Source organism: Ranitomeya variabilis, chromosome 8, assembly GCF_051348905.1.
Source record: "Ranitomeya variabilis isolate aRanVar5 chromosome 8, aRanVar5.hap1, whole genome shotgun sequence".
NCBI lineage: Eukaryota > Metazoa > Chordata > Amphibia > Anura > Dendrobatidae > Ranitomeya > Ranitomeya variabilis.
The window spans coordinates 204,286,358-204,312,757 of NC_135239.1; the positions used below are offsets into that span (position 1 = coordinate 204,286,358).

General features: G+C 45.2%; 1 protein-coding gene across 3 annotated transcripts in view; it reads left to right on the top strand.

Moving 5' to 3' along the window:
- Nucleotides 1-26,400, top strand: part of CIMIP7 (ciliary microtubule inner protein 7) — a 72,027-nt gene that overhangs the window by 19,750 nt on the left and 25,877 nt on the right. For 2 of the 3 annotated variants that reach the window (XM_077276394.1, XM_077276395.1), the window contains exon 2: nt 4,199-4,312. In XM_077276394.1, the coding sequence (XP_077132509.1) occupies nt 4,199-4,312 (114 nt within the window). Of the gene's footprint in view, nt 1-145; nt 264-4,198; nt 4,313-26,400 lie in introns of those variants that run through there. The other variant, XM_077276393.1, reaches the window with a different exon arrangement.

Genomic DNA, 26,400 nt, shown 5'->3' on the forward strand with positions numbered 1-26,400 from the left:
GTTGTTTCTCTCAGGATTCCTACTTTCCCCTCTTTCCTGCAGAAACAATGTTGCAAGCAAGAATTCTACAGTATAGTGGATCACTCCCCACTGTTCAGGTTGCTTAGCAACCATGTCAACAGTGCCTTGGTAACATATTAACAATATCGAGGAAACAAAATAGACAGGAGCCATCCCTGTGACAAGAAGAACTGCTGAAAATATAAGGATTTGTATGTGGGCTGCGGAGATAGGTGATGCCAGAAGCAATTACAGGATCCTGGGTAAAAATATACTGTGTTTTTTTCTCTTTTGTTTCTCCTTTTTGACTACAAAGATCACAAAGATACTGTAGGATCTGACTAATGTAAACTCTAAAGCTGGGGACCCCATAGCTGCTGGAGGTCAGGGCATGATGAGAGTTGTAGTTCAGATATCAGTGCCCTATAGCTAAGCCACTGGCTGACTGTGAATGTTTCAAATTATTTTTCCAGTTGTATCTGGCGATACTTGTTTTGATTTTTTTTGAGTGTTTGTGAGATTGATGCAAGTTCTATAGGTACTAATAGTGGAGAGAGCAGAGTCTGAAAGTGCATGCACGCTCAGAACAACCGAGTATACATATGCATGAGAGGGTGCACTAAGTTTTAATGTTTTATCTATCCACTGCAATATTGATGATCTAGTGACAATACAGTAGGGTCAGACTGGTCAACAGTATTAACCCGGGCATAACCCAATAATGCGCCTCAATGGTACAGCAAAAAAACAACCACATTTTGCATTTTGGGTCCATTATTTATGGAATTGTTACAAAAGGTTAATGTTCTCCTGTTCTGTATGGGCGGAGTGTAGGACCTCAAAATCATCACCACCAAGGAGCCCAACACTGTTCTTTGGGAGACATCAGGAAAACCAGGGATCCCAAAGGCTGGCCTTCAATATATCCAGTCCTATTGTTTCCTCTAAGATAAGCGGTGAATTGTGACTCTGAAAGCCGCTTATCTCCCAAAACTAAAGTAACATTAATGAGTCAAACAGCACCATGTAACTAACAGCTACTGCGTGCCTATGGCCGGTTACAGCCGTATTATTTGGGATTTTTCCATCTCCCACCCACTTATCTGCATGATTTCTTTTCTAAATCAATAATTCCTTGCGGTTCCGAGGACAGGCAGCAAATCCACAGGAGATTTATCATACAAAGCGCAGAAATGTAGAACAGTTCAGCGGTTTTGTATGTTAATATGGAAATTCTATGCCATACGTAATGAGGCGGTGATGTGACAAGCATCATGGAGATCTTCATATGAATTTTCCGTAACATCAATGTAATCAATGACAATGTGTCGAATACCTGCGGTGCAGAGCGTACCGGGGAAGGACAACCCTTGTGCACACGCATCCTGGATTAATACCCTGCACTCAGAATTAGATTAATTCCCCCAGGGTTCATTTTCTGCCCGTATCTGGATGTAAAAAAATATAACGGCCCATTATTTATTTATATTTTTAATTAAATTCGTTGGTCCCATTACAGGGTAGGAACATTAGCATACGCTAGGTGCAGAGATGCTCCCACATTTTAAGAATAAAGGTGCTGAATACCTAATTCTGTGCTGTGTGCCCTATTTTTCAGCACACTGCGCCGTGGCCCCCGGACACCCGGCCTTACACTGGACTCCCATTCACCTATATGGTGCTGTGCTGCAGTTCCCCTGCACAGTAGGAAGCCATGGAACCACCACAGTGTATGTGCAGGTAGTTTGGATGATGCAGAATAATGGCAGAGACTTTTAAAACTTGAGCAATCCAAAATTTTATAGTAGATGATATATTATATATTTGTCTCTAAACTTCACTTGTAATGTTACATAACCATTCAATCAGGTCTTTCATCCACAAGGCTCAAGGCGGACCATCCTGATATTTTGCTCATCACTAGGGGGTCAGCGCCTCCTTCTCTAGCTCGTCAGCTTTTCTTCACTTTCTTTAGCGCCTCTCCATAGTCTCTGGCCTCTCAGTAATATCTTACATGTTTTAAAGGGATGCGACCACTCTTCTGGGGTCCCAGCTGCACTAATAGACTGGCAGTTGTACTTGGATCCCTGCAGGGGTGCCTTAACTCCTAACAAGTGTGGAAATAAAGCCATAGCTACTTAATTCTAAGGATCAGAGGGAGTCACATCCCTGACTGACTACAAAGTCAAATCATATCTTGGTACTATATACCTTCATTTTATGAGAGGGGAATATTCCTTTAAAAGATATAGACACCTTGAGAGGGGGGGAGACTTTTATTCTTTTTACTTAAATGTGTGTATTTTGTGCTAAAAATAATTTTTGCAGTTAGGTTTCATTAAAACTTTGGCGCCGTTAATTTATTCAGGCTCTTTGGTTCCTTGCCACAATACTAGTTTCTGGATGAGTTAACTGACAATCTGTCAGTGAGTTCCTTCTGATGGGAGAGTTTATAACCTGTTTTTTTTTTCTGAACTTCTCTGGGATATATATGCATTTAAAGAGGTTGTCCAAGTTTGGCACAAAAGTGTGTAGTTTCGCTGTGTGACTGCAGACTTGGAATCCTCACGATGTCCACAGCTGGCGATGTGGGGATTATCCAGTGCTGGCGCTAGGAGCTGGCAGATGGTCATGTGACTTCAGGTGTGCGATATGCATATTTCGGCTACAGTCCGACTAGATGTGCGCAGCCGGGTTAAATTCCTTGTATTAACTGAGGCCGCATACGTCTAGTCAGAATGTGGCCGGGACTACGCATATCGCATACTTGCAGTCCTAGTGCCAGCACACACAATACACGCTCGTCCAAACCTGAACAACCCCTTTAAGTTTAAAAAAAAAATAGCTACGGTATATAGAAATTGTTTATTTCTTTAAAATGAGTTTTCTCAAAATCATTGTTCAGAAGCGCACTGCTCCCCGGCCTCACATGTTCCTGCGTGCGCTCCTGAGTGACTGACAGGTTAGGACAGCTTCTCTGGTCCGCACTGTTTGCTCTCCGATGCTGGAAGCAGAGGCGTCTTTGTCTTTGCAGTATCCGAGGAGCGAGAAAACACTGAAATACGTTGGATCCAGGAATTAGAGCAGCGCATACAAGCACTATAGCAAAGAGCTTGTAAGTGCACTCTCCCTGCCTAGGAGAACATCCACCACTTATAGACTGCAGAGGTGGCCGGTAACTAAGCAACAAACAGGAAACAATAGAATTAAAAATCCCTATAGGATTTTTAATAACAAGTAAATTACAAACTTGCTTGTTTTTTTATCATGTTGAGAAAACCCCTTTATTTTAATTATTATTTTAGCTGCTTATACCGGGGCATGCACAGAACCTATAGGTCTTTATGGCAGAGCCGCAGGGTCTCTCGTCATATGATGCCTCCGTATATGAGGCGCTACAGTATAAGCCCATAGATTACTATGGTCTCTATGTTATCAGTGGTGGTAGACCATTTAAGAATATGTTATGTCGTTTTACACTCTAGATATAGATTATATCACTTTATTTATTTATTTATTTTACAATATATTTCTCCTGTTGATACATTAATTAAAAAAATATTGGATATTATTATGCAAAATATTTTTTTTCCCTTATATGAACAATAATGTATAGAGCCTCAAGCATCTGCGTAACGAAATTGTAATTTTGCATGTATCATGCTCCAGTTCACCTTGAGCCATCAGAATTACTCCATGAATTCTAAATCCTAATCTCCTTTGGGAATTAGAACAATGAATTGCGAGATCCGGAGTTTCTAATAATAATTTTGTAAAACATTCATGAACTCCGGTCGCCCAAAGGCTTCAAGCTGTTTGCTTCAGCGGCAGACACGAGCGGCCCGCTCACATCGCACTTACGAAAATATGTCATTGTCTTCATTCCAAAAGGAAGAATACAGGATATAGATGGCTGCAATTAATCTGTGTGCCAACGTGAGTCTCATTCATTCTGGTTTAGCCGGAACAGATTACATAACTGATCCACATTTTATATCACTTATCACAGAGGCATCTGTAATGTAAAAATGCTCAGAGAAAAAAAAAAAAATCTAATTATTTAGCATTTTTTCTTAAAAAAAAATAAAAAATTATATCCTGTCTGCAAAAGACAAATTGCTAAATTAAAATTAAAAAAAAAATGTATCAAATTGTTTCACAAAGCTAATATCAATATAAATTTTTTCTCTACATTCAGTTCCCTTCTGGCTTTCATGGACATTTCAGGAGCCACATCCGCAATGATACATATCAGGAATATCGAATGGAGGCACGGCCACCGCCTCCGAAAACCTTCACCCAACGCTTAGAAGTAAGACAAAAAAAGCGAATTTTTATCTTTTTTTAAAAAATATATACCGGTATATTACTCTGCAATGTTTTCTACAAGGGGAAATATTGAATTTGAAAACCCTTATGAAGCCCCAATTTTGGGAAAACACATTCTTGTCATACTGTACAAAGGACCCACATTTATCTACCATATAATTGTCTAAGGGTCACTTCCGTCTTTCTGTCTGTCTGTCCTTCTGTCTTTCTGTCACGGATATTCATTGGTCGCGGCCTCTGTCTGTCATGGAATCCAAGTCGCTGATTGGTCTCGCCAGCTGCCTGTCATGGCTGCTGCGACCAATCAGTGACGGCCACAGTCCGATTAGTCCCTCCCTACTCCCCTGTAGTCAGTGCCCGGCGCCCGCTCCATACTCCCCGCAGTCACCGCTCACACAGGGTTAATGCCAGCGGTAACGGACCGCGTTATGCCGCTGGTAACTCACTCCGTTACCGCCGCTATTAACCCTGTGTGACCAAGTTTTTACTATTGATGCTGCCTATGCAGCATCAATAGTAAAAACATCTAATGTTAAAAATAATTTAAAAAAATAAAAAATCATTGTATACTCACCTTCCGCCGCCTTTCCTGCTCCATGCAAGCGGCAGGTTCCGGTGGCAAGGATGGTATGCGAGAAGGACCTGCCATGACGTCACGGTCATGTGACCGCGACGTCATCACAGGTCCTGCGCTCATACCAACCCTGGGACCGGAAGCTGCCGCGTGCACCGCACACAGGCGACAGGACTACAAGGGGCCCTCGGAAGGTGAGTATATGTTTATTTTTTATTTTTTAACCTGTGACATACGTGGCTGGGCAATATACCGTACTAAGTAGCTGGGCAATATACTACGTGACTGGCCAATATACTACGTCACTGGGCAGCTGTGCAATATACTACGTGGCTCTGTGCTGTATACTACGTCATTGGGCGATATACTACGTAACTGGGCAATATACTACGTGGCTGGGCAATATACTACGTCACTGGGAAACTGTGCAATATACTACGTGGCTCTGTGCTGTATACTACGTCACTGGGCAATATACTACGTGGCTGGGCAATATACTACGTCACTGGGCAATATACTACGTAACTGGGCAATATACTACATGGCTGGGCAATATACTACGTGGCTGGGCAATATACTACTTGGCTGGGCAATATACTACGTGGCTGGGCAATATACTACGTGGGCTGTGCAATATACTACGTGGATATGCATATTCTAGAATACCCGATGCGTTAGAATCGGGCCACCATCTAGTAGAACATATTCTGTGAATATAATATGAATTATGGACATGTAAATACCCGTTTAACTGGCAAATTTTGCACCAGAGTTGAGAATTTTGGGGGGTAATTTGCGCTTTAGCTTTAAGTGACTTTTCATAGTGCACCAAGTGTGCAAGTTAGGGAGACAATCTCCCAATGCCCAAGATTTTAAAAGCGTTGTCCTGGCCTGGGGTACAAGTCTGCAGTGACTCTACATGACTGTAGACTTGTTAATCCTCAGTACGAAGAGCTAGCGGTCATGTGACTGCAAGTACGAGATTTGCATACTTCCGGCCACATTCCAACTAGACGTGTCCGGCCTCGGTCAGTGTAGTCACACTGAGTGAGGCCGCACATGTCTAGTCGGCATGTGACCGTATGTATGTAAATCACATACTTGCGATCACGAGCCTGCCCACTTCCGACATTGGAGAATCCTGACAGTGCGCGCACTGCGCGTTTTGAGGATTCACAAGTCTGCATTCACATAGTGAAGACCAGTGGCTCCACATGTATGACTGAATGGGTCCCTTTCCTTTAAAGGCAATGCATCAATAGTACTTTTTTTGACTAAATGAATCCAGATACAGGCACATATTCATCTTTTTCAATCAGATTTTAATTTCTGGTTGTAGATTTTTTTTATTCTGTGCGTGATTATGGGGGCGGCCTTCTTGGCTTAGCTTTTACTATGTTACAGCAGCCACATGGATATACCTTGCACTTGTAGACTGGAGATATTAATTGACTTCTATGGTGTAGTGAGCATGAGCTGTGGTATCTGTAGTGGACATGCTCTGTGACCTGTGCAGGGAGAGGAGGAGGTGAGCTGTGACATCACCTATTGTGAATGGAGGATCCTGTGTTATCTGTTATGACCCCAATGGCAGAGGGTCTCAAAAGTACATACCAAGTCTGCAAACACAAAAAAACCAGCTCTTAGGGCAGTGGTAACTGGGCTGACCATATATCTAATCCTAGCACCACAAATAGCAGCAGCCAGGGAACGTGCCTACGTTGGTTCTAGACGTCTCGCGCCAGCCGGAGAACTAACTAACCCTAGAAGGGAAAAGATAGACCTTTCTTGCCTCCAGAGAAAAAGACCCCAAAAGTTGGATACAAGCCCCCAACAAATAATAACGGTGAGGTAAGGAGAAAAGACAAACATAAGAATGAACTAGATATTTAGCAAAGAGAGGCCCACTGACTAATAGCAGAATATAGTAAGATGACTTATACGTTCAGCAAAAACCCTATCAAAATTTCCACGCTGGATATTCAAGAACCCCTGAACCGTCTAACGGCCCGGGGGGAGAACACCAGCCCCCTAGAGCTTCCAGCAAAATCAGGAATCACATTTAGTACAAGCTGGACAAAAAATAAGAGCTATGCAAATAACCAAAAAACAAGGAAGCAGGACTTAGCTTAATTTTGCAAGATCCAGGACCAGCAGACAGGAGCAAACAGAAAGGAACTGATTACAATGATGCCAGGCACAGGACTGAGAATCCAGAAAGTTTATATAGCAACACCCCTGGACTAACGACCCAGGTGGGTGCCAAACAGAGGAAAGACAATCCCAGAGTCATATCACCAGTGACCACAAGAGGGAGCCAAAAAAGTCTAATTCACAACAGTACCCCCCCTTTAAGGAGGGGTCACCGAACCCTCACCAAGACCACCAGGGCGATCAGGATGAGCAGCGTGAAAGGCACGAACTAAATCGGCCGCATGCACATCAGAGGCAACCACCCAGGAATTATCCTCCTGACCATAGCCCTTCCACTTGACCAGATACTGAAGCCTCCGCCTGGAGAGACGAGAATCCAAGATCTTCTCCACCACGTACTCCAACTCGCCCTCAACCAACACCGGAGCAGGAGGCTCAACAGAAAGAACCACAGGTACAACGTACCGCCGCAACAAAGACCTATGGAACACGTTGTGAATGGCAAACGACACCGGAAGATCCAAGCGAAAGGACACAGGATTAAGGATTTCCAATATCTTGTAAGGACCGATGAAGCGAGGCTTAAATTTAGGAGAGGAGACCTTCATAGGAACAAATCGAGAAGACAGCCATACCAAATCCCCAACACGAAGTCGGGGACCCACACCGCGGCGGCGGTTGGCAAAACGCTGAGCCTTCTCCTGTGACAACTTTAAGTTGTCCACCACATGATTCCAGATCTGCTGCAACCTATCCACCACGGAATCTACCCCAGGACAGTCAGAAGGCTCCACATGTCCCGAGGAAAAACGAGGATGGAAACCAGAGTTGCAAAAAAATGGCGAAACCAAAGTAGCGGAACTAGCCCGATTATTAAGGGCAAACTCAGCCAACGGCAAGAAGGTCACCCAATCATCCTGATCTGCAGAAACAAAACACCTCAAATAAGCCTCCAGAGTCTGATTAGTTCGCTCCGTTTGTCCATTAGTCTGAGGATGAAAGGCAGACGAAAACGACAAATCAATGCCCATCTTAGCACAAAAGGATCGCCAGAACCTGGAAACAAACTGGGATCCTCTGTCAGACACAATATTCTCAGGAATGCCGTGTAAACGAACCACATTCTGAAAGAACAAAGGAACCAGATCGGAAGAGGAAGGCAGCTTAGGCAAAGATACCAAATGGACCATCTTGGAAAAGCGATCACATACCACCCAGATGACAGACATGCCCTGAGACACCGGAAGATCTGAAATGAAATCCATGGAAATGTGTGTCCAAGGCCTCTTCGGGACAGGCAAGGGCAAGAGCAACCCGCTGGCACGAGAACAGCAAGGCTTAGCTCGAGCACAAGTCCCACAGGACTGCACAAATGACCGCACATCCCTTGACAAGGAAGGCCACCAAAAGGACCTAGCCACCAGATCTCTGGTGCCAAAAATTCCCGGATGCCCTGCCAACACCGAGGAATGAACCTCGGAAATGACTCTGCTGGTCCACTTATCAGGAACAAACAGTCTGTCAGGTGGACAAGAGTCAGGTCTACCAGCCTGAAATCTCTGCAACACACGTCGCAAATCCGGAGAAATGGCTGACAGGATAACTCCCTCTTTGAGAATACCAACTGGTTCTGCGACTCCAGGAGAGTCAGGCACAAAGCTCCTTGAAAGAGCATCAGCCTTCACATTCTTTGAACCTGGTAAATACGAGACCACAAAGTCAAAACGGGAGAAAAACAATGACCAGCGGGCCTGTCTAGGATTCAGGCGTTTAGCAGACTCGAGATACATCAGATTTGTGTGATCAGTCAAGACCACCACACGATGCTTAGCACCCTCGAGCCAATGACGCCACTCCTCAAATGCCCACTTCATGGCTAACAACTCCCGATTGCCAACATCATAATTCCGCTCAGCAGGCGAAACCTTCCTAGAGAAAAAAGCACATGGTCTCATTACAGAGCAACCAGGGCCTCTCTGCGACAAAACGGCCCCTGCCCCAATCTCAGAAGCATCCACTTCAACCTGAAAGGGAAGTGAGACATCAGGCTGGCACAAAACAGGCGCCGAAGTAAACCGGCGCTTCAACTCTTGAAAAGCTTCCACGGCTGCAGGAGCCCAGTTAGCAACATCAGAACCTTTCTTGGTCATATCCGTCAAAGGTTTAACAACGCTAGAAAAATTAGCGATAAAACGACGGTAGAAGTTAGCAAAACCCATGAACTTCTGAAGACTCTTAACTGACGTGGGTTGAGTCCAATCATGAATAGCTCGGACCTTGACTGGGTCCATCTCCACCGCAGAAGGGGAAAAAATAAAACCCAAAAAGGAAACCTTCTGTACTCCAAAGACACACTTTGAGCCCTTAACAAACAAAGCATTCTCACGCAAAACCTGAAACACCATCCTGACCTGCTCTACATGCAAGTCCCAATCATCAGAAAAAAACAGAATATCATCCAGATAAACAATCATAAATTTATCCAGATACTTCCGGAAAATATCATGCATAAAGGACTGAAACACTGAAGGAGCATTAGAGAGCCCGAAAGGCATCACCAAGTACTCAAAATGACCTTCGGGCGTATTAAATGCAGTTTTCCATTCATCTCCTTGCTTAATGCGCACAAGGTTGTACGCACCACGAAGATCTATCTTGGTGAACCACTTGGCACCTTTAATCCGGGCAAACAAGTCCGACAACAGAGGCAAAGGATACTGAAATTTAACAGTGATTTTATTCAGAAGCCGATAGTCAATACAAGGTCTCAAAGATCCGTCCTTCTTAGCCACAAAAAAGAATCCCGCACCAAGAGGGGAAGAGGATGGACGGATATGCCCCTTCTCCAGAGATTCCTTGATATACGAATGCATTGCGGTATGCTCAGGTACAGACAGATTAAATAATCTTCCCTTAGGAAATTTACTACCTGGAATCAAATCTATAGCGCAGTCACAGTCCCTATGAGGAGGAAGGGCACTGGACCTGGACTCGCTGAATACATCCTGGTAATCAGACAAATACTCAGGAACTTCCGAAGGAGTAGAGGAAGCAATAGACACCGGCGGGGAATCACCATGAATTCCCTGACAGCCCCAACTTGAGACAGACATTGCCTTCCAATCCAAGACTGGATTATGGGTCTATAACCATGGCAGCCCCAAAACGACCAAATCATGCATTTTATGCAGAACAAGAAAACGAATCACCTCCCGATGTTCAGGAGTCATGCACATGGTTACCTGTGTCCAAAACTGCGGTTTATTTTCCGCCAATGGCGTAGCATCAATACCTCTAAGAGGGATAGGATTTATCAACGGCTCAAGAACAAAACCACAGCGCTTGGCAAACGACAGATCCATAAGACTCAGGGCAGCACCTGAATCCACAAACGCCATAACAGGGTAGGAGGACAATGAGCAAATTAAAGTCACAGACAAAATAAATTTAGGTTGTAAATTACCAATGGCGACAGGACTAACAACCCTAGTTAGGCGTTTAGAGCATGCTGATATAACATGTGTAGAATCACCACAGTAAAAACACAACCCATTCTGACGTCTATGATTTTTCCGTTCATTTCTAGTCTGAATTCTACCACATTGCATTAAATCAGGTGTTTGTTCAGACAACACCACCAGAGGATTCGCGGCTTTGCGCTCCTGCAAACGCCGGTCAATTTGAATAGCCAGCGCCATGGAATCATTCAGACCTGTAGGAATGGAGAAACCCACAATCACATTCTTAATGGCTTCAGAAAGGCCATTTCTGAAATTTGCGGCCAGAGCACACTCATTCCACTGAGTAAGCACGGACCATTTCCGAAATGTTTGGCAATACACTTCAGCTTCATCCTGACCCTGAGAAATAGCCAGCAAGGCTTTTTCTGCCTGAATTTCAAGATTGGGTTCCTCGTAAAGCAATCCGAGCGCCAGAAAAAACGCATCAATATTTGCCAATGCCGGATCTCCTGGCGCTAGCGAGAAGGCCCAATCCTGAGGGTCGCCCCGTAAGAAAGAGATAACAATTTTTACTTGCTGAGCTGAGTCTCCAGATGAACGGGGTCTCAGAGATAGAAACAATTTACAATTATTCCTGAAATTCCTAAACTTAAATCGGTCTCCAGAGAACAGTTCAGGAATAGGTATTTTAGGTTCAGACATTGGACTACTGGTAACAAAATCTTGTATGCCCTGCACACGAGCAGCAAGCTGATCCACACTTGTAATCAAAGTCTGGACATTCATGTCTGCAGCAAGCACAAGCCACTCAGAGGTAAAGGGGAGGAAAAAAGAGAGGAAAGAAAAAAAAAAAAACTCAGACTTTCCTTTCTTGTAATCCCACTTCTGCAATGCAATAAACATTCAACCTTGGCCTGGCATACTGTTAGAGAGGCCCACTGACTAATAGCAGAATATAGTAAGATGACTTATACGGTCAGCAAAAACCCTATCAAAATTTCCACGCTGGATATTCAAGAACCCCCGAACCGTCTAACGGCCCGGGGGGAGAACACCAGCCCCCTAGAGCTTCCAGCAAAATCAGGAATCACATTTAGTACAAGCTGGACAAAAAATAAGAGCTATGCAAATAACCAAAAAACAAGGAAGCAGGACTTAGCTTAATTTTGCAAGATCCAGGACCAGCAGACAGGAGCAAACAGAAAGGAACTGATTACAACGATGCCAGGCACAGGACTGAGAATCCAGAAAGTTTATATAGCAACACCCCTGGACTAACGACCAAGGTGGGTGCCAAACTGAGGAAAGACAATCCCAGAGTCATATCACTAGTGACCACAAGAGGGAGCCAAAAAAGTCTAATTCACAACAGTTATCTACTGTATATAGAGGTGTTATCAGTCATTGTACAGGAGGAGGAGGTGAGCTGTGACATCACCTATTGTGAATGGTGGATCCTGTGTTATCTACTGTATATAGAGGTGTTATCAGTCATTGTACATGAGGAGGAGGAGAGCTGTGATATCACCTATTGTGAATGGTGGATCCTGTGTTATCTACTGTATATAGAGGTGTTATCAGTCATTGTACAGGAGGAGGAGGTAAGCTGTGACATCACCTATTGTGAATGGAGGATCCTGTGTTATCTACTGTATATAGAGGTGTTATCAGTCATTGTACAGGAGGAGGAGGTGAGCTGTGACATCTCCTATTGTGAATGGTGGATCCTGTGTTATCTACTGTATATAGAGGTGTTATCAGTCATTGTACAGGAGGAGGAGGTGAGCTGTGACATCACCTATTGTGAATGGTGAATCCTGTGTTATCTACTGTATTAGAGGTGTTATCAGTCATTGTACAGGAGGAGGAGGTGAGCTGTGACATCACCTATTGTGAATGATGGATCCTGTGTTAGCTACTGTATATAGAGGTGTTATCAGTCATTGTACAGGAGGAGGAGGTGAGCTGTGACATCACCTATTGTGAATGGTGGATCCTGTGTTATCTACTGTATATAGAGGTGTTATCAGTCATTGTACAGGAGGAGGAGGTGAGCTGTGACATCACCTATTGTGAATGGTGGATCCTGTGTTATCTACTGTATATAGAGGTGTTATCAGTCATTGTACAGGAGGAGGAGGTGAGCTGTGACATCACCTATTGTGAATGGTGGATTGTTGTGAAATTGGATTTTGGGCTCCCCCGGTGGCCACTGGTGGAATTGAACTGGTGTGCATCATCCCCTCTGTTCACCTGTTCCCATCAGGATGTGGGAGTCGCTATTTAGCCTTGCTCCTCTGTCACTTCCATGCCGGTCAACATTGTAATCAGAAGCCTTTCTGTGCATGTTCCTGCTGCTAGACAACTTCCAGCTAAGTTGGACTTTAGTCCTTGTTTGTTTTTGCATTTTGTTCCAGTTCACAGCTGTAGTTTCGTTTCTGTGTCTGGAAAGCTCTTGTGATCTGAAATTGCCACTCTGATGTTATGAGTTAATACTAGAGTCTTAAAGTAATTTCAGGATGGAGTTTTGATAGGGTTTTCAGCTGACCATGAAAGTGTCCTTTCTGTCTTCCTGCTATCTAGTAAGCGGACCTCAATTTTGCTAAACCTATTTTCATACTACGTTTGTCATTTCATCTATAATCACCGCCAATATATGTGGGGGCCTCTGTCTGCCTTTCGGGGAAATTTCTCTAGAGGTGAGCCAGGACTATATTTTCCTCTGCCAGGATTAGTTAGTCCTCCGGCCGGCGCTGGGCGTCTAGGGATAAAACGCAGGCAACGCTACCCGGCTACTGTTAGTTGTGCGGCAGGTTTAGTTCATGGTCAGTTTAGTTTCCATCCTTCCAAGAGCTAGTTCTTATGTTTGCTTGGCTATGTTCTCTTGCCATTGAGAACCATAACAGTTTGACCGGCCACAAAAAGGGTTAAATTAATTGACAGAGAAAGGAGAGAAAAGAGAAGTCTGCTGAAGATTTTTTTTTTTTTTTTTTCCCTTCAGTTCTGAGTGTGCTTGTAATTGAAACTCTTGCAAGTCTGCCTATATTGCAGCCTTCCTCTCTCTCTCTCCTTCTAACCCTGGAATGGCTCTGTGTTCACCTGTTTAAAATGGATTTTCAGAGTTTAGCTGCAGGTTTGAATAATCTCACCACGAAAGTTCAAAATTTACAAGATTTTGTTGTTCAGGTTCCTATATCTGAACCTAGAATTCCTTTGCCTGAATTTTTCTCGGGGAATAGATCTTGCTTTCAAAATTTCAAAAATAATTGCAAGTTGTTTTTGTCCCTGAAATCTCGCTCTGCTGGAGATCCTGCTCAGCAGGTCAGGATTGTGATTTCCTTGCTCCGGGGCGACCCTCAGGATTGGGCTTTTGCATTGGCTCCAGGGGATCCTGCGTTGCTCAATGTGGATGCGTTTTTTCTGGCCTTGGGGTTGCTTTATGAGGAACCCCAGTTAGAACTTCAGGCGGAAAAGGCCTTGATGTCCCTATCTCAGGGGCAAGACGAAGCTGAAATATACTGCCAGAAATTTCGTAAATGGGCTGTGCTTACTCAGTGGAATGAGTGCGCCCTGGCGGCGAATTTCAGAGAGGGTCTCTCTGACGCCATTAAGGATGTTATGGTGGGGTTCCCTGTGCCTGCGGGTCTGAATGAGTCCATGACAATGGCTATCCAGATCGATAGGCGTCTGCGGGAGCGCAAACCTGTGCACCATTTGGCGGTGTCTACTGAGAAGTCGCCAGAGAATATGCAATGTGATAGAATTCTGTCCAGAAGTGAACGGCAGAATTTTAGACGGAAAAATGGGTTGTGCTTCTATTGCGGTGATTCAACTCATGTTATATCAGCATGCTCTAAGCGTACTAAGAAGCTTGATAAGTCTGTTTCAATTGGCACTTTACAGTCTAAGTTTATTCTATCTGTGACCCTGATTTGTTCTTTATCATCTATTACCGCGGATGCCTATGTCGACTCTGGCGCCGCTTTGAGTCTTATGGATTGGTCCTTTGCCAAACGCTGTGGGTATGATTTGGAGCCTCTTGAAACTCCTATACCCCTGAAGGGGATTGACTCCACCCCATTGGCTAGCAATAAACCACAATACTGGACACAAGTAACTATGCGGATTAATCCGGATCATCAGGAGATTATTCGCTTTCTTGTGCTGTATAACCTACATGATGTGTTGGTGCTTGGATTGCCATGGCTGCAATCTCATAACCCAGTCCTTGACTGGAAAGCTATGTCTGTGTTAAGCTGGGGATGTAGGGGGACGCATGGGGACGTACCTGTGGTTTCCATTTCATCATCTATTCCCTCTGAGATTCCTGAATTCTTGACTGAATATCGTGACGTTTTTGAAGAACCTAAGCTTGGTTCATTACCTCCGCACCGGGAGTGCGATTGTGCCATAGATTTGATTCCGGGTAGTAAATACCCTAAGGGTCGTTTATTTAATTTGTCTGTGCCTGAACATGCTGCTATGCGAGAATATATAAAGGAGTCCTTGGAAAAGGGACATATTCGTCCTTCGTCATCTCCCTTAGGAGCCGGTTTTTTCTTTGTGGCTAAGAAAGATGGCTCTTTGAGGCCGTGTATTGATTATCGGCTTTTGAATAAAATCACGGTTAAATATCAATATCCGTTGCCACTGCTGACTGATTTGTTTGCTCGCATAAAGGGGGCCAAGTGGTTCTCTAAGATAGATCTCCGTGGGGCGTATAATTTGGTGCGAATTAAGCAGGGGGATGAGTGGAAAACCGCATTTAATACGCCTGAGGGCCACTTTGAGTATTTGGTGATGCCTTTTGGTCTTTCTAATGCACCTTCGGTCTTTCAGTCCTTCATGCATGACATTTTCCGTGATTATTTGGATAAATTTATGATTGTGTATCTGGATGATATTTTGATTTTTTCGGATGACTGGGACTCTCATGTCCAGCAGGTCAGGAGGGTTTTTCAGGTTTTGCGGTCTAATTCCTTGTGTGTGAAGGGTTCTAAGTGCGTTTTTGGGGTTCAAAAGATTTCCTTTTTGGGATATATTTTTTCCCCCTCTTCCATCGAGATGGATCCTGTCAAGGTTCAGGCTATTTGTGATTGGACGCAACCCTCTTCTCTTAAGAGTCTTCAGAAATTTTTGGGCTTTGCTAACTTTTATCGTCGATTTATTGCTGGTTTTTCTGATGTTGTTAAACCATTGACTGATTTGACTAAGAAGGGTGCTGATGTTGCTGATTGGTCCCCTGCTGCTGTGGAGGCCTTTCGGGAGCTTAAGCGCCGCTTTTCTTCCGCCCCTGTGTTGCGTCAGCCTGATGTTGCTCTTCCTTTTCAGGTTGAGGTCGACGCTTCTGAAATCGGAGCTGGGGCGGTTTTGTCGCAGAGAAGTTCCGATTGCTCCGTGATGAGACCTTGTGCTTTTTTCTCGCGTAAATTTTCGCCCGCCGAGCGGAATTATGATGTTGGGAATCGGGAGCTTTTGGCCATGAAGTGGGCTTTTGAGGAGTGGCGTCATTGGCTTGAGGGGGCTAGACATCAGGTGGTGGTATTGACTGACCACAAAAATCTAATTTATCTTGAGTCCGCCAGACGCCTGAATCCTAGACAGGCGCGCTGGTCGTTGTTTTTCTCTCGGTTTAATTTTGTGGTGTCCTACCTGCCGGGTTCTAAGAATGTTAAGGCGGATGCCCTTTCTAGGAGTTTTGAGCCTGACTCCCCTGGTAATTCTGAACCTACAGGTATCCTTAAGGATGGAGTGATATTGTCTGCCGTTTCTCCAGACCTGCGGCGGGCCTTGCAGGAGTTTCAGGCGGATAGACCTGATCGTTGCCCACCTGGTAGACTGTTTGTTCCTGATGATTGGACCAGTAAAGTCATTTCTGAGGTTCATTCTTCTGCGTTGGCAGGTCATCCTGGAATCTTTGGTACTAGGGATTTGGTGGCAAGGTCCTTCTGGTGGCCTTCCCTGTCTCGAGATGTGCGAGGCTTCGTGCAGTCTTGTGACGTTTGTGCTCGGGCCAAGCCTTGTTGTTCTCGGGCTAGTGGATTGTTGTTGCCCTTGCCTATCCCGAAGAGGCCCTGGACGCACATCTTGATGGATTTTATTTCGGATCTTCCTGTTTCTCAGAAGATGTCTGTCATTTGGGTGGTGTGTGATCGTTTCTCTAAGATGGTCCATTTGGTTCCCCTGCCTAAGTTACCTTCTTCTTCCGAGTTGGTTCCTCTGTTTTTTCAAAATGTGGTCCGTTTGCATGGTATTCCGGAGAATATCGCTTCTGACAGAGGTACCCAATTCGTGTCTAGATTTTGGCGAGCATTCTGTGCTAGGATGGGCATAGATTTGTCTTTCTCGTCTGCTTTCCATCCTCAGACTAATGGCCAGACCGAGCGGACGAATCAGACCTTGGAGACATATTTGAGGTGTTTTGTGTCTGCAGATCAGGATGATTGGGTTGCTTTTTTGCCTTTAGCGGAGTTTGCCCTCAATAATCGGGCCAGCTCTGCCACCTTGGTGTCTCCTTTTTTCTGTAATTCGGGGTTTCATCCTCGATTTTCTTCTGGTCAGGTGGAATCTACGGATTGTCCTGGAGTGGATGCTGTGGTGGAGAGGTTGCATCAGATTTGGGGGCAGGTAGTGGACAATTTGAAGTTGTCCCAGGAGAAGACTCAGCTTTTTGCCAACCGCCGGCGTCGGGTTGGTCCTCGGCTTTGTGTTGGGGACTTGGTGTGGTTGTCTTCTCGTTTTGTCCCTATGAGGGTTTCTTCTCCCAAGTTTAAGCCTCGGTTCATCGGCCCGTACAAGATATTGGAGATTCTTAACCCTGTGTCCTTCCGTTTGGACCTCCCTGCATCTTTTTCTATTCATAATGTTTTTCATCGGTCATTATTGCGCAGGTATGAGGTACCGGTTGTGCCTTCCGTTGAGCCTCCTGCTCCGGTGTTGGTTGAGGGCGAGTTGGAGTACGTTGTGGAAAAAATCTTGGACTCCCGTGTTTCCAGACGGAAACTCCAGTATCTGGTCAAATGGAAGGGATACGGTCAGGAGGATAATTCTTGGGTGACTGCCTCTGATGTTCATGCCTCCGATCTGGTCCGTGCCTTTCATAGGGCTCATCCTGATCGCCCTGGTGGTTCTGGTGAGGGTTCGGTGCCCCCTCCTTGAGGGGGGGGTACTGTTGTGAAATTAGATTTTGGGCTCCCCCGGTGGCCACTGGTGGAATTGAACTGGTGTGCATCATCCCCTCTGTTCACCTGTTCCCATCAGGATGTGGGAGTCGCTATTTAGCCTTGCTCCTCTGTCACTTCCATGCCGGTCAACATTGTAATCAGAAGCCTTTCTGTGCATGTTCCTGCTGCTAGACAACTTCCAGCTAAGTTGGACTTTAGTCCTTGTTTGTTTTTGCATTTTGTTCCAGTTCACAGCTGTAGTTTCGTTTCTGTGTCTGGAAAGCTCTTGTGATCTGAAATTGCCACTCTGATGTTATGAGTTAATACTAGAGTCTTAAAGTAATTTCAGGATGGAGTTTTGATAGGGTTTTCAGCTGACCATGAAAGTGTCCTTTCTGTCTTCCTGCTATCTAGTAAGCGGACCTCGATTTTGCTAACCTATTTTCATACTACGTTTGTCATTTCATCTAAAATCACCGCCAATATATGTGGGGGCCTCTGTCTGCCTTTCGGGGAAATTTCTCTAGAGGTGAGCCAGGACTATATTTTCCTCTGCCAGGATTAGTTAGTCCTCCGGCCGGCGCTGGGCGTCTAGGGATAAAACGCAGGCAACGCTACCCGGCTACTGTTAGTTGTGCGGCAGGTTTAGTTCATGGTCAGTTTAGTTTCCATCCTTCCAAGAGCTAGTTCTTATGTTTGCTTGGCTATGTTCTCTTGCCATTGAGAACCATAACAGTGGATACTGTGTTATCTACTGTATATAGAAGTGTTATCAGTCATAGTACAGGAGGAGGAGGTGAGCTGTGACATCACCTATTTGGAATGGTGGATCCTGTGTTATCTACTGTATATAGAGGTGTTATCAGTCATTGTACAGGAGGAGGAGGAGGAGGTGAGCTGTGACATCGCCTATTGTGAATGGTGGATCTTATGTTAGCTACTGTATATAGAGGTGTTATCAGTCATTGTACAGGAGTAGGAGGTGAGCTGTGATATCACCTATTGTGAATGGTGGATCCTGAGTTATCTACTGTATATAGAGGTGTTATCAGTCATTGTACAGGAGGAGGAGGTGAGCTGTGATATCTATTGTGAATGGTGGATCCTGTGTTATCTACTGTATATAGAGGTGTTCTCAGTCATTGTACAGGAGGAGGGAGTGAGCTGTGACATCTCCTATTGTGAATGGTGGATCCCATCCTATTAATATATAATGAATACCTTTCATTATAATCCTGTCTGTGATGATAATGAGATGACTGTAGAGAAGTTACAGTAGGTGTCAGCCTTTGATGAGGCTCAGAGTGGGAACTGCAAAATTTCAAGTTTTCATTTATATAGTGATATGTACAATAAAAAAATCTCCAATTTAGTCTTCAAAAATACTCCACATCCCTTTACTGTAATAAACTAAAGCAATCCGGACCGGCAGGATATAGCTGAATGTTGCATCCCACAGGGAAATGTGTGTATCCCGCGTGTAAGAGATGAAAGGGTAAAAGCAGAAAAGCTTGGTGTCATCACAGCTCGCTGGCATGAATAGGTTTATGACACGACCACCTGTGTTCTGTGCAAATATAGACAGTACAGGATCTGTCAGCGGCGCGGAGGCCGTGTCAGTTCTGCTCGGCCGCGATGGCTGATGAAACCCACATGGTACAGAGGAATCTTTCTTTTCTAATCCTGCTCCATGTGGCGGTTTTGCATGTTCGTCTCGCGGTTGACGTGTTTGTTTACCGTCTCTCCGGGAGATGTTTACCTTGTGCACTAACCCTGAGATTAGTGTATAGAAGAGACAGATCTCCTTACTAGGGCTGTGTTTATATCTCAGCTTCCAGGACAAACTCATAGGAGAGATTTTATCCCTCCATTATGACATCCACATTTCTAGCCTTATAGGATAATACTCTGTACTAGCTGAGAATACTTGTGAGATTGGCTGTAAAGATTGCTCCTCCGAGATATAACATGAAATGTGAAAGAAGTTCAACAGGACAATGCCCCACTGGCAGCGTATACTGGCCATTATATGACTTGCAACCTGCATTCCTCCACCAGTTTTACCCTACGCTGGTTCTAGCTCTAATTTTCAGTTGTCTCTGAGCTGGTGGGTGCTCACTACCTGCTATGATGTCTCCCATACACAGCACTCACAGTCATAAGGGATTCCTGCTCTCCTGTCTATATGTAACACATGTTCAGAAGCAGCAGCATGGAGGATGGTATACAACAGTACTGAGCAGTGTAGCTGTGAATTAAACTCTGGGGTGAGTTAAAATAATTAATAGAAAACAGCTGAATCTCTTTGTGTGTCTGTGCCTTTCACTCATAGATATAATTTTGATTCCTCCATTCCTGTCTCTTTGTAGCACATGTTTAGAAGCAGCATAGAGCACATTATACAGCAGTACTGAGCAATGTAGCTGGGAATTTAACTCTGGGGTGATATAAAACAATTACTAGAAAGCAGAATAATCTGTTTTGTGTCTGTACTTCTATCTCTGCTCCAACATGGACATGATTTATATTCCTGCTATCCTGTCTCTATGTCACACATGTTCAGAAGCAGCAGCAGCATAGAGGACATTATACAGCAGTAGTGAGCAGTGTAACTGTGACTCCACCACCTCTCTGCCTCTCTCACTCTTCTCCTTTCCCTACTCTCTCCATACACTTCAATAGGCAGCTGTAATGTGATCCCTCAGTTAGCTGATAATTCATCTTCTTTTAAACAACGTAAATGTTAATTGTATGTAAACCCCACACTTAAGATCAGGTGACACTCCCATCACACCCAAATTGTCTCCAAATTGGTCCCAAAAAACCGTGACAGGAGAGCACTGCTAATTAAAATCTATTGTCTGCTGAGTTATCAACATCAGTCGCAGGAGAATGTCCTTCAATAAAAATACTTTACCATATAAACAACCCAAAAATAAATTCAAACAACAGTAATTTTCTCTTCGCCCATCAAAACAATGGAACATAAATATTCTGGGCTGCCACTAGGGGGAGCTCACTGCAAATATTTGTAGACAACTTCCATTGAAGTCAATGTGAGCTCCTCCTAGTGGCCGCTGCTTGCAAAGTTTACCATATCTGCCTGGAATGCAGAGGTCTGCTCCATTTATAGATGATTGTATGTGGGGTGATGGTTAGACATAGAATAGAAGCTCGATTTCATGGTCAATAGTGAAAACAAAGCACTTTCTTTGCACAGGGGCTTCTTCTATATCTCCAAAATAGGGTAGTAATAGGTGGCATTGACTCTGGACTAGAACTCAATCTTTGCACCAGGTGAAAAAAATCCCATTTTCAGTTAGTGCAATTTTTTTTAATTGAATTTTAAAGCATTTTTTGAAAGCAATCATAAACCGAGAGCGTCTCCACATTATGGATTATTCTGACTCATGGGTATGTAGAACGCAGTGGTGCCTGGATAGACCTATTCTTTTGGGCGCTTCCGTATTGACCTGTACTCACGTTCATACCGATTTATCAGATAGCTTAACTCAGCCACATTCTCATGTAAGAAGACTCCAGGAAAAGAGGGTTGCTTTAACCGAAATTCTTGTATTATGATGAAAGTAGCAGGTAAAAAGGAATATTCAACAGAGGACATGTAGAAGATGCATACAGATATGGTGATGATGACAAAATGGAGAATAAGGGCGTGAACAAACATACATCACAGGACTACAGTGAGAGAGTTGGGACAAAATACAGGGAAAAGCAAACTTCTGCCTAGAAAGAAGGATAGAACACAAGCAATGCAAAACATTGAATGATTTCCCAAGTCGTGGGACATGACACTCCCCGTCTGAAATCCTTGGATTTCACGATGTCCGTAATTCTTCGAAGTCGTACGAACCTGAAAAAACAAGAGGAAGAAAACGTGCATGCAATAATAAAACATAAAAGATTTTTAAGTCCAACTCGTTGTTGTTGACCCGTAGATCACACCGAAAGATAAGTTCAAGTATATAAAACCCATCTTCAGATTGGGGAAGCCGCAAACATGCAAACTCTTCCACCAACCCAGAATCCAATGGGAATGTTAAAGGTTCAATCCAATGGAAAATGTCAACATTCAATAAACTGGGGGATGAGGAGGAATGCTCCCCGCCGTGAACAACGTCCAGGAGCATGTTCAGTTCATGTGATGTCCTCCTTTCGTAGAAGCAGCACGAGTTCAGTGACCGGGCGGAAGAAGGTTCGGGTAGAGCCCCCTTTTGTCACCTTAACTTCTACCTTACGAGTCTTTCCGTCCTCACCGGGTAGGACCTTGGTGATAAGTCCCATTGGCCAGTCATTACGATGAGCCTCTTTGTCCTTTAACCCCTTAACGACCGCCGATACGCCTTTTAACGGCGGCCGCTAAGGGTACTTAAACCACAGCGCCGTTAATTAACGGCGCTGTGGAAAAAGTGAATAGCGCCCCCCAGAGTCGGATTTTCTCTGGGGTCTCGGTTGCCGAGGGTAGCCGAGACCCCAGAGAACATGATTCGGGGGGTTTTTACCGACCCCCGAGTTGCGATCGCCGGTAATTAACCGTTTACCGGCGGTCGCAACAAAAAAAAACAAAACGCGATTTGCCGTTTAATTTCTCTGTCCTCCGATGTGATCGCACATCGGAGGACAGAGAAATGTGGTCCCCGATGGCCCCCAATAGCCCCCCAATACTTACCTACCTCCCCCGGTGCTCCTCGTGTCTCCCCATGGGCGCCGCCATCTTTTTTTCCGGGAAAAAATGGCGGGCGCACGCGCAGTGCGCCCGCCGCCCGGCACCCGGATGTTCTTTGGGGTCTCGGCTGCCGGGGGTAGCCGAGACCCCAAAGAACATAATCGGGGTCGATTTGCACCGACCCCTGCTTTGCGATCGCCGGTAATTAACAGTTTACCGGCGACCGCAAAAAAAAAAAAAAAAAAAAAAAGCGATCAGTTATTTCTCTGTCCTCTGATGTGATCGCACATCAGAGGACAGAGAAATAGGGGGATTCGGGGACCCTATCATACTCACCCGGGGTCCCTGGGTCCTCTTCTGTCTTCTCCTGCCAGCCGGCTTTTTCATCATGGCGGGCGCATGCGCAGTGCGCCCGCCATCTGCTGCCATCTGCCGGCCGGCAGGAGAAGACAAGTTGGGGCTAAAATTAGGGTTAGGGTTAGGGTTAGAGTTAGGGTTAGGGTTAGAGTTAGGGTTGGGGCTAAATTTAGGGTTAGGGTTAGGGCTAGGGTTAGGGTTAGGCTACTTTCACACTAGCGTTTTTTGGCTTCCGTCGCAATGCGTCGTTGGAGAAAAAACGCATCCTGCAAAAGTGCTTGCAGGATGCGTTTTTTCTCCATTGGCTTGCATTAGCGACGCATTGCGACGGATTGCCACATGTCGCATCCGTCGTGCGACGGATGCGTCGTGCTTCGGCGGACCGTCGACACAAAAAAAACTACATGTAACTTTTTTGTGCGACGTGTCCCACATATTTCAGTGCCACGTGCCACGTATTTAAGTGACACGTGCCACGTATCAAAGTGCCACGTGCCACATATTTCAGTGCCACGTATCAAAGTGCCACGTATCAAAGTGCCACGTGCCACGTATCAAAGTGCCACGTGACACGTATCAAAGTGCCACGTGACACGTATCAAAGTGCCACGTGCCACATATTTCAGTGCCACGTGCCACGTATCAAAGTGCCACGTGCCACGTATCAAAGTGCCACGTGCCACATCTTTCAGTGCCACGTGCCACGTATTTAAGAGACACGTGCCACGTATCAAAGTGCCACGTGCCACATATTTCAGTGCCACGTGCCACGTATTTAAGTGACACGTGCCACGTATCAAAGTGCCACGTGCCACATATTTCAGTGCCACGTATCAAAGTGCCACGTGCCACGTATCAAAGTGCCACGTGCCACGTATCAAAGTGCCACGTGCCACGTATCAAAGTGCCACGTGCCACATATTTCAGTGCCACGTATTTAAGTGACACGTGCCACGTATCAAAGTGCCACGTATCACGTATTTCAGTGCCACGTATTTAAGTGACACGTATCACGTATAAGTGCCACGTGTCACGTATTTAATTGCCACATATTTAAGTGCCACGTATCAAGATTTTCCATGGAGAACAGACACATCCAGAGATATGTCTGCTCTCCACGGCTGCAGCAACACACTGACAGGAGCCATAGTTCCTGTCGGTGTGTCACTGCGCATGCGCGAGCGAGTTTACCGGCGGTCATTGACCCCGGCACTCTCGCTTAACGGCAGTGCTGCGTGGGAAAGTTCAACGCAGCTGTACTGCTGTTAACCGAGACGCCGGAGTCATTGAACTCCGGAACAGTACGCGATACACTGCTAGGAGCTTCGCTCCTGGCAGTGTATCGCCGGAGAGCAGCCGATCGGCGTGGGACACTCGTTTTATGGATTCTGCGGACAGGGAGTATGAATTTGGTTTATTATTTTTGGATTTTTTCCTGGAGGATCGAGGGCTTCGCCTACAAGTGTGCTGTTGGTGAGTATATACTCTGTGTTATATGTTGTATGTACTGTGTGTCATGTATGTGTATTGTGTGTAGGTGTTTTGTGTAACTTTACAATTGTGCTAAGTCGCCGGACACAGGGACAACTCTCCCATCCTAATACCGGATGGGAGTAGTAGTCCCATACGGCGACTTAGCACAATGGTGGCACTAGCGTCGCATGGGGACACACACACGCACACACACGCACACACACGCACACACACACACACAGAAGGACTCCATGCTGCTTCACTGGGGGGCGGGGGCTTCCCTCTTCCTGTCCGACGTCACGTCCGGTCCTGGGTGTCAACCCCTCCGTACAAAGACGCCGACACCCAGGACAAAGGCGCTGTGTGTGGAAGGTAATATGGGGCCCTAGGGGGATACGCAGACACGCCGCTGCGTAAAGAATTGACATGTCAATTCTTTTTACGCCGGCGTGTTTGCAGACAAAAGCGCCGCGTTTTTTTGCGGTGTGTCTGAACGGCAAAGTGAATTTCTCATTCACTTTGCCGGCAGACGAAAATGACATTGCGCATTTTTGAAAAGCGCCCGCAAAATAGCGCTCAAAAATGCGCTATGTCTGAAAGTAGCCTAAGGCTTCTTTCACACTTGCGTCGGTACGGGGCGGTCGCAATGCGTCGGCCCGATGTACCGACGCACGTTGTGAAAATTGTGCACAACGTGGGCAGCGGATGCAGTTTTTCAACGCATCCGCTGCCCAGTCTATGTCCTGGGGAGGAGGGGGCAGAGTTACGGCCACGCATCCGCGGAAATGGCGGACGCGACGTACAAAAAAAAGGTTACATTGAACTTTTTTTGTGACGACGGGGGCTAAAGTTATGGTTAGGGTTGGGGCTAAAGTTAGGGTTGGGGCTAAAGTTAGGGTTAGAGTTGGGATTAGGGTTAGGGTTTGGATTAGGGTTGGGATTAGTGTTACGTTTGGGATTAGGGTTGGGATTAGGGTTAGGGTTGGGATTAGGGTTAGGGGTGTGTTGGATTTAGGGTTTTGATTAGGGTTATGGTTAGGGTTGAGATTAGGGCTGTTTTGGGGTTAGGGTTGTGATTATCGTTAGGGTTGTGATTAGGATTATGGATCGGGTTGAGATTAGGGTTAGGGCTGTGTTGGGGTTAGGGTTGGAGTTAGAATTGGGGGGTTTCCACTGTTTAGGTACATCAGGGGGTCTCCAAACACGACAGCCAATTTTGCGCTAAAAAAGTCAAATGGTACTCCCTCCCTTCTGAGCTCTGCCGTGCGCCCAAACAGTGGTTTACACCCACATATGGGGCATCAGCGTACTCGGGATAAATTGGACAACAACTTTTGGGGTCCAATTTCTCCTGTTACCCTTGTGAAAATAAAAACTTGGGGGCTAAAAATCTTTTTTGTTGGAAAAAAATATATTTTTTTATTTTCACTACTCTGCATTATAAATTTCTGTGAAGCACTTGAGCTTTCAAAGTTCTCACCACATATCTAGATAAGTTCCTTAGGGGGTCTAGTTTCCAAAATTTGGTCACTTGTGGGGGTTTCTACTGTTTAGGTACATTAGGGGTCTGCAAACGCAACATAACGCCCGCAGACAATTCTATCAAAGTCTGCATTGCAAAATGGCGCTCCTTCCCTTCCGAGCTCTGCCGTGCGCCCAAACAGTGGTTTACCCCCACATATGGGGTACCAGCATACTCAGGACAAATTGGACAACAACTTTTGGGGTCCAATTTCTCTTGTTACCCTTGTGAAAATAAAAATTTGGGGGCTAAAAAAATCTTTTTTGTGGGAAAAAAAATATTTTTTATTTTCACTACTCTGCATTATAAACTTCTGTGAAGCACTTGGGCATTCAAAGTTCTCACCACATATCTAGATAAGTTCCTTGGGGGGTCTATTTTCCAAAATGGGGTCACTTGTTGGGGGTTTCTACTGTTTAGGTACATTAGGGGTCTGCAAAGGCAACATAACGCCCGCAGACAATTCTATCAAAGTCTGCATTCCAAAATGGCACTCCTTCCCTTCCGAGCTCTGCCATGCGCCCAAACAGTGGTTTACCCCCACATATGGGGTACCAGCATACTCAGGACAAATTGGACAACAACTTTTGGGGTCCAATTTCTCTTGTTACCCTTGTGAAAATAAAAACTTGGGGGCTAAAAAATCTTTATTGTTAAAAAATATATATTTTTTATTTTCACGA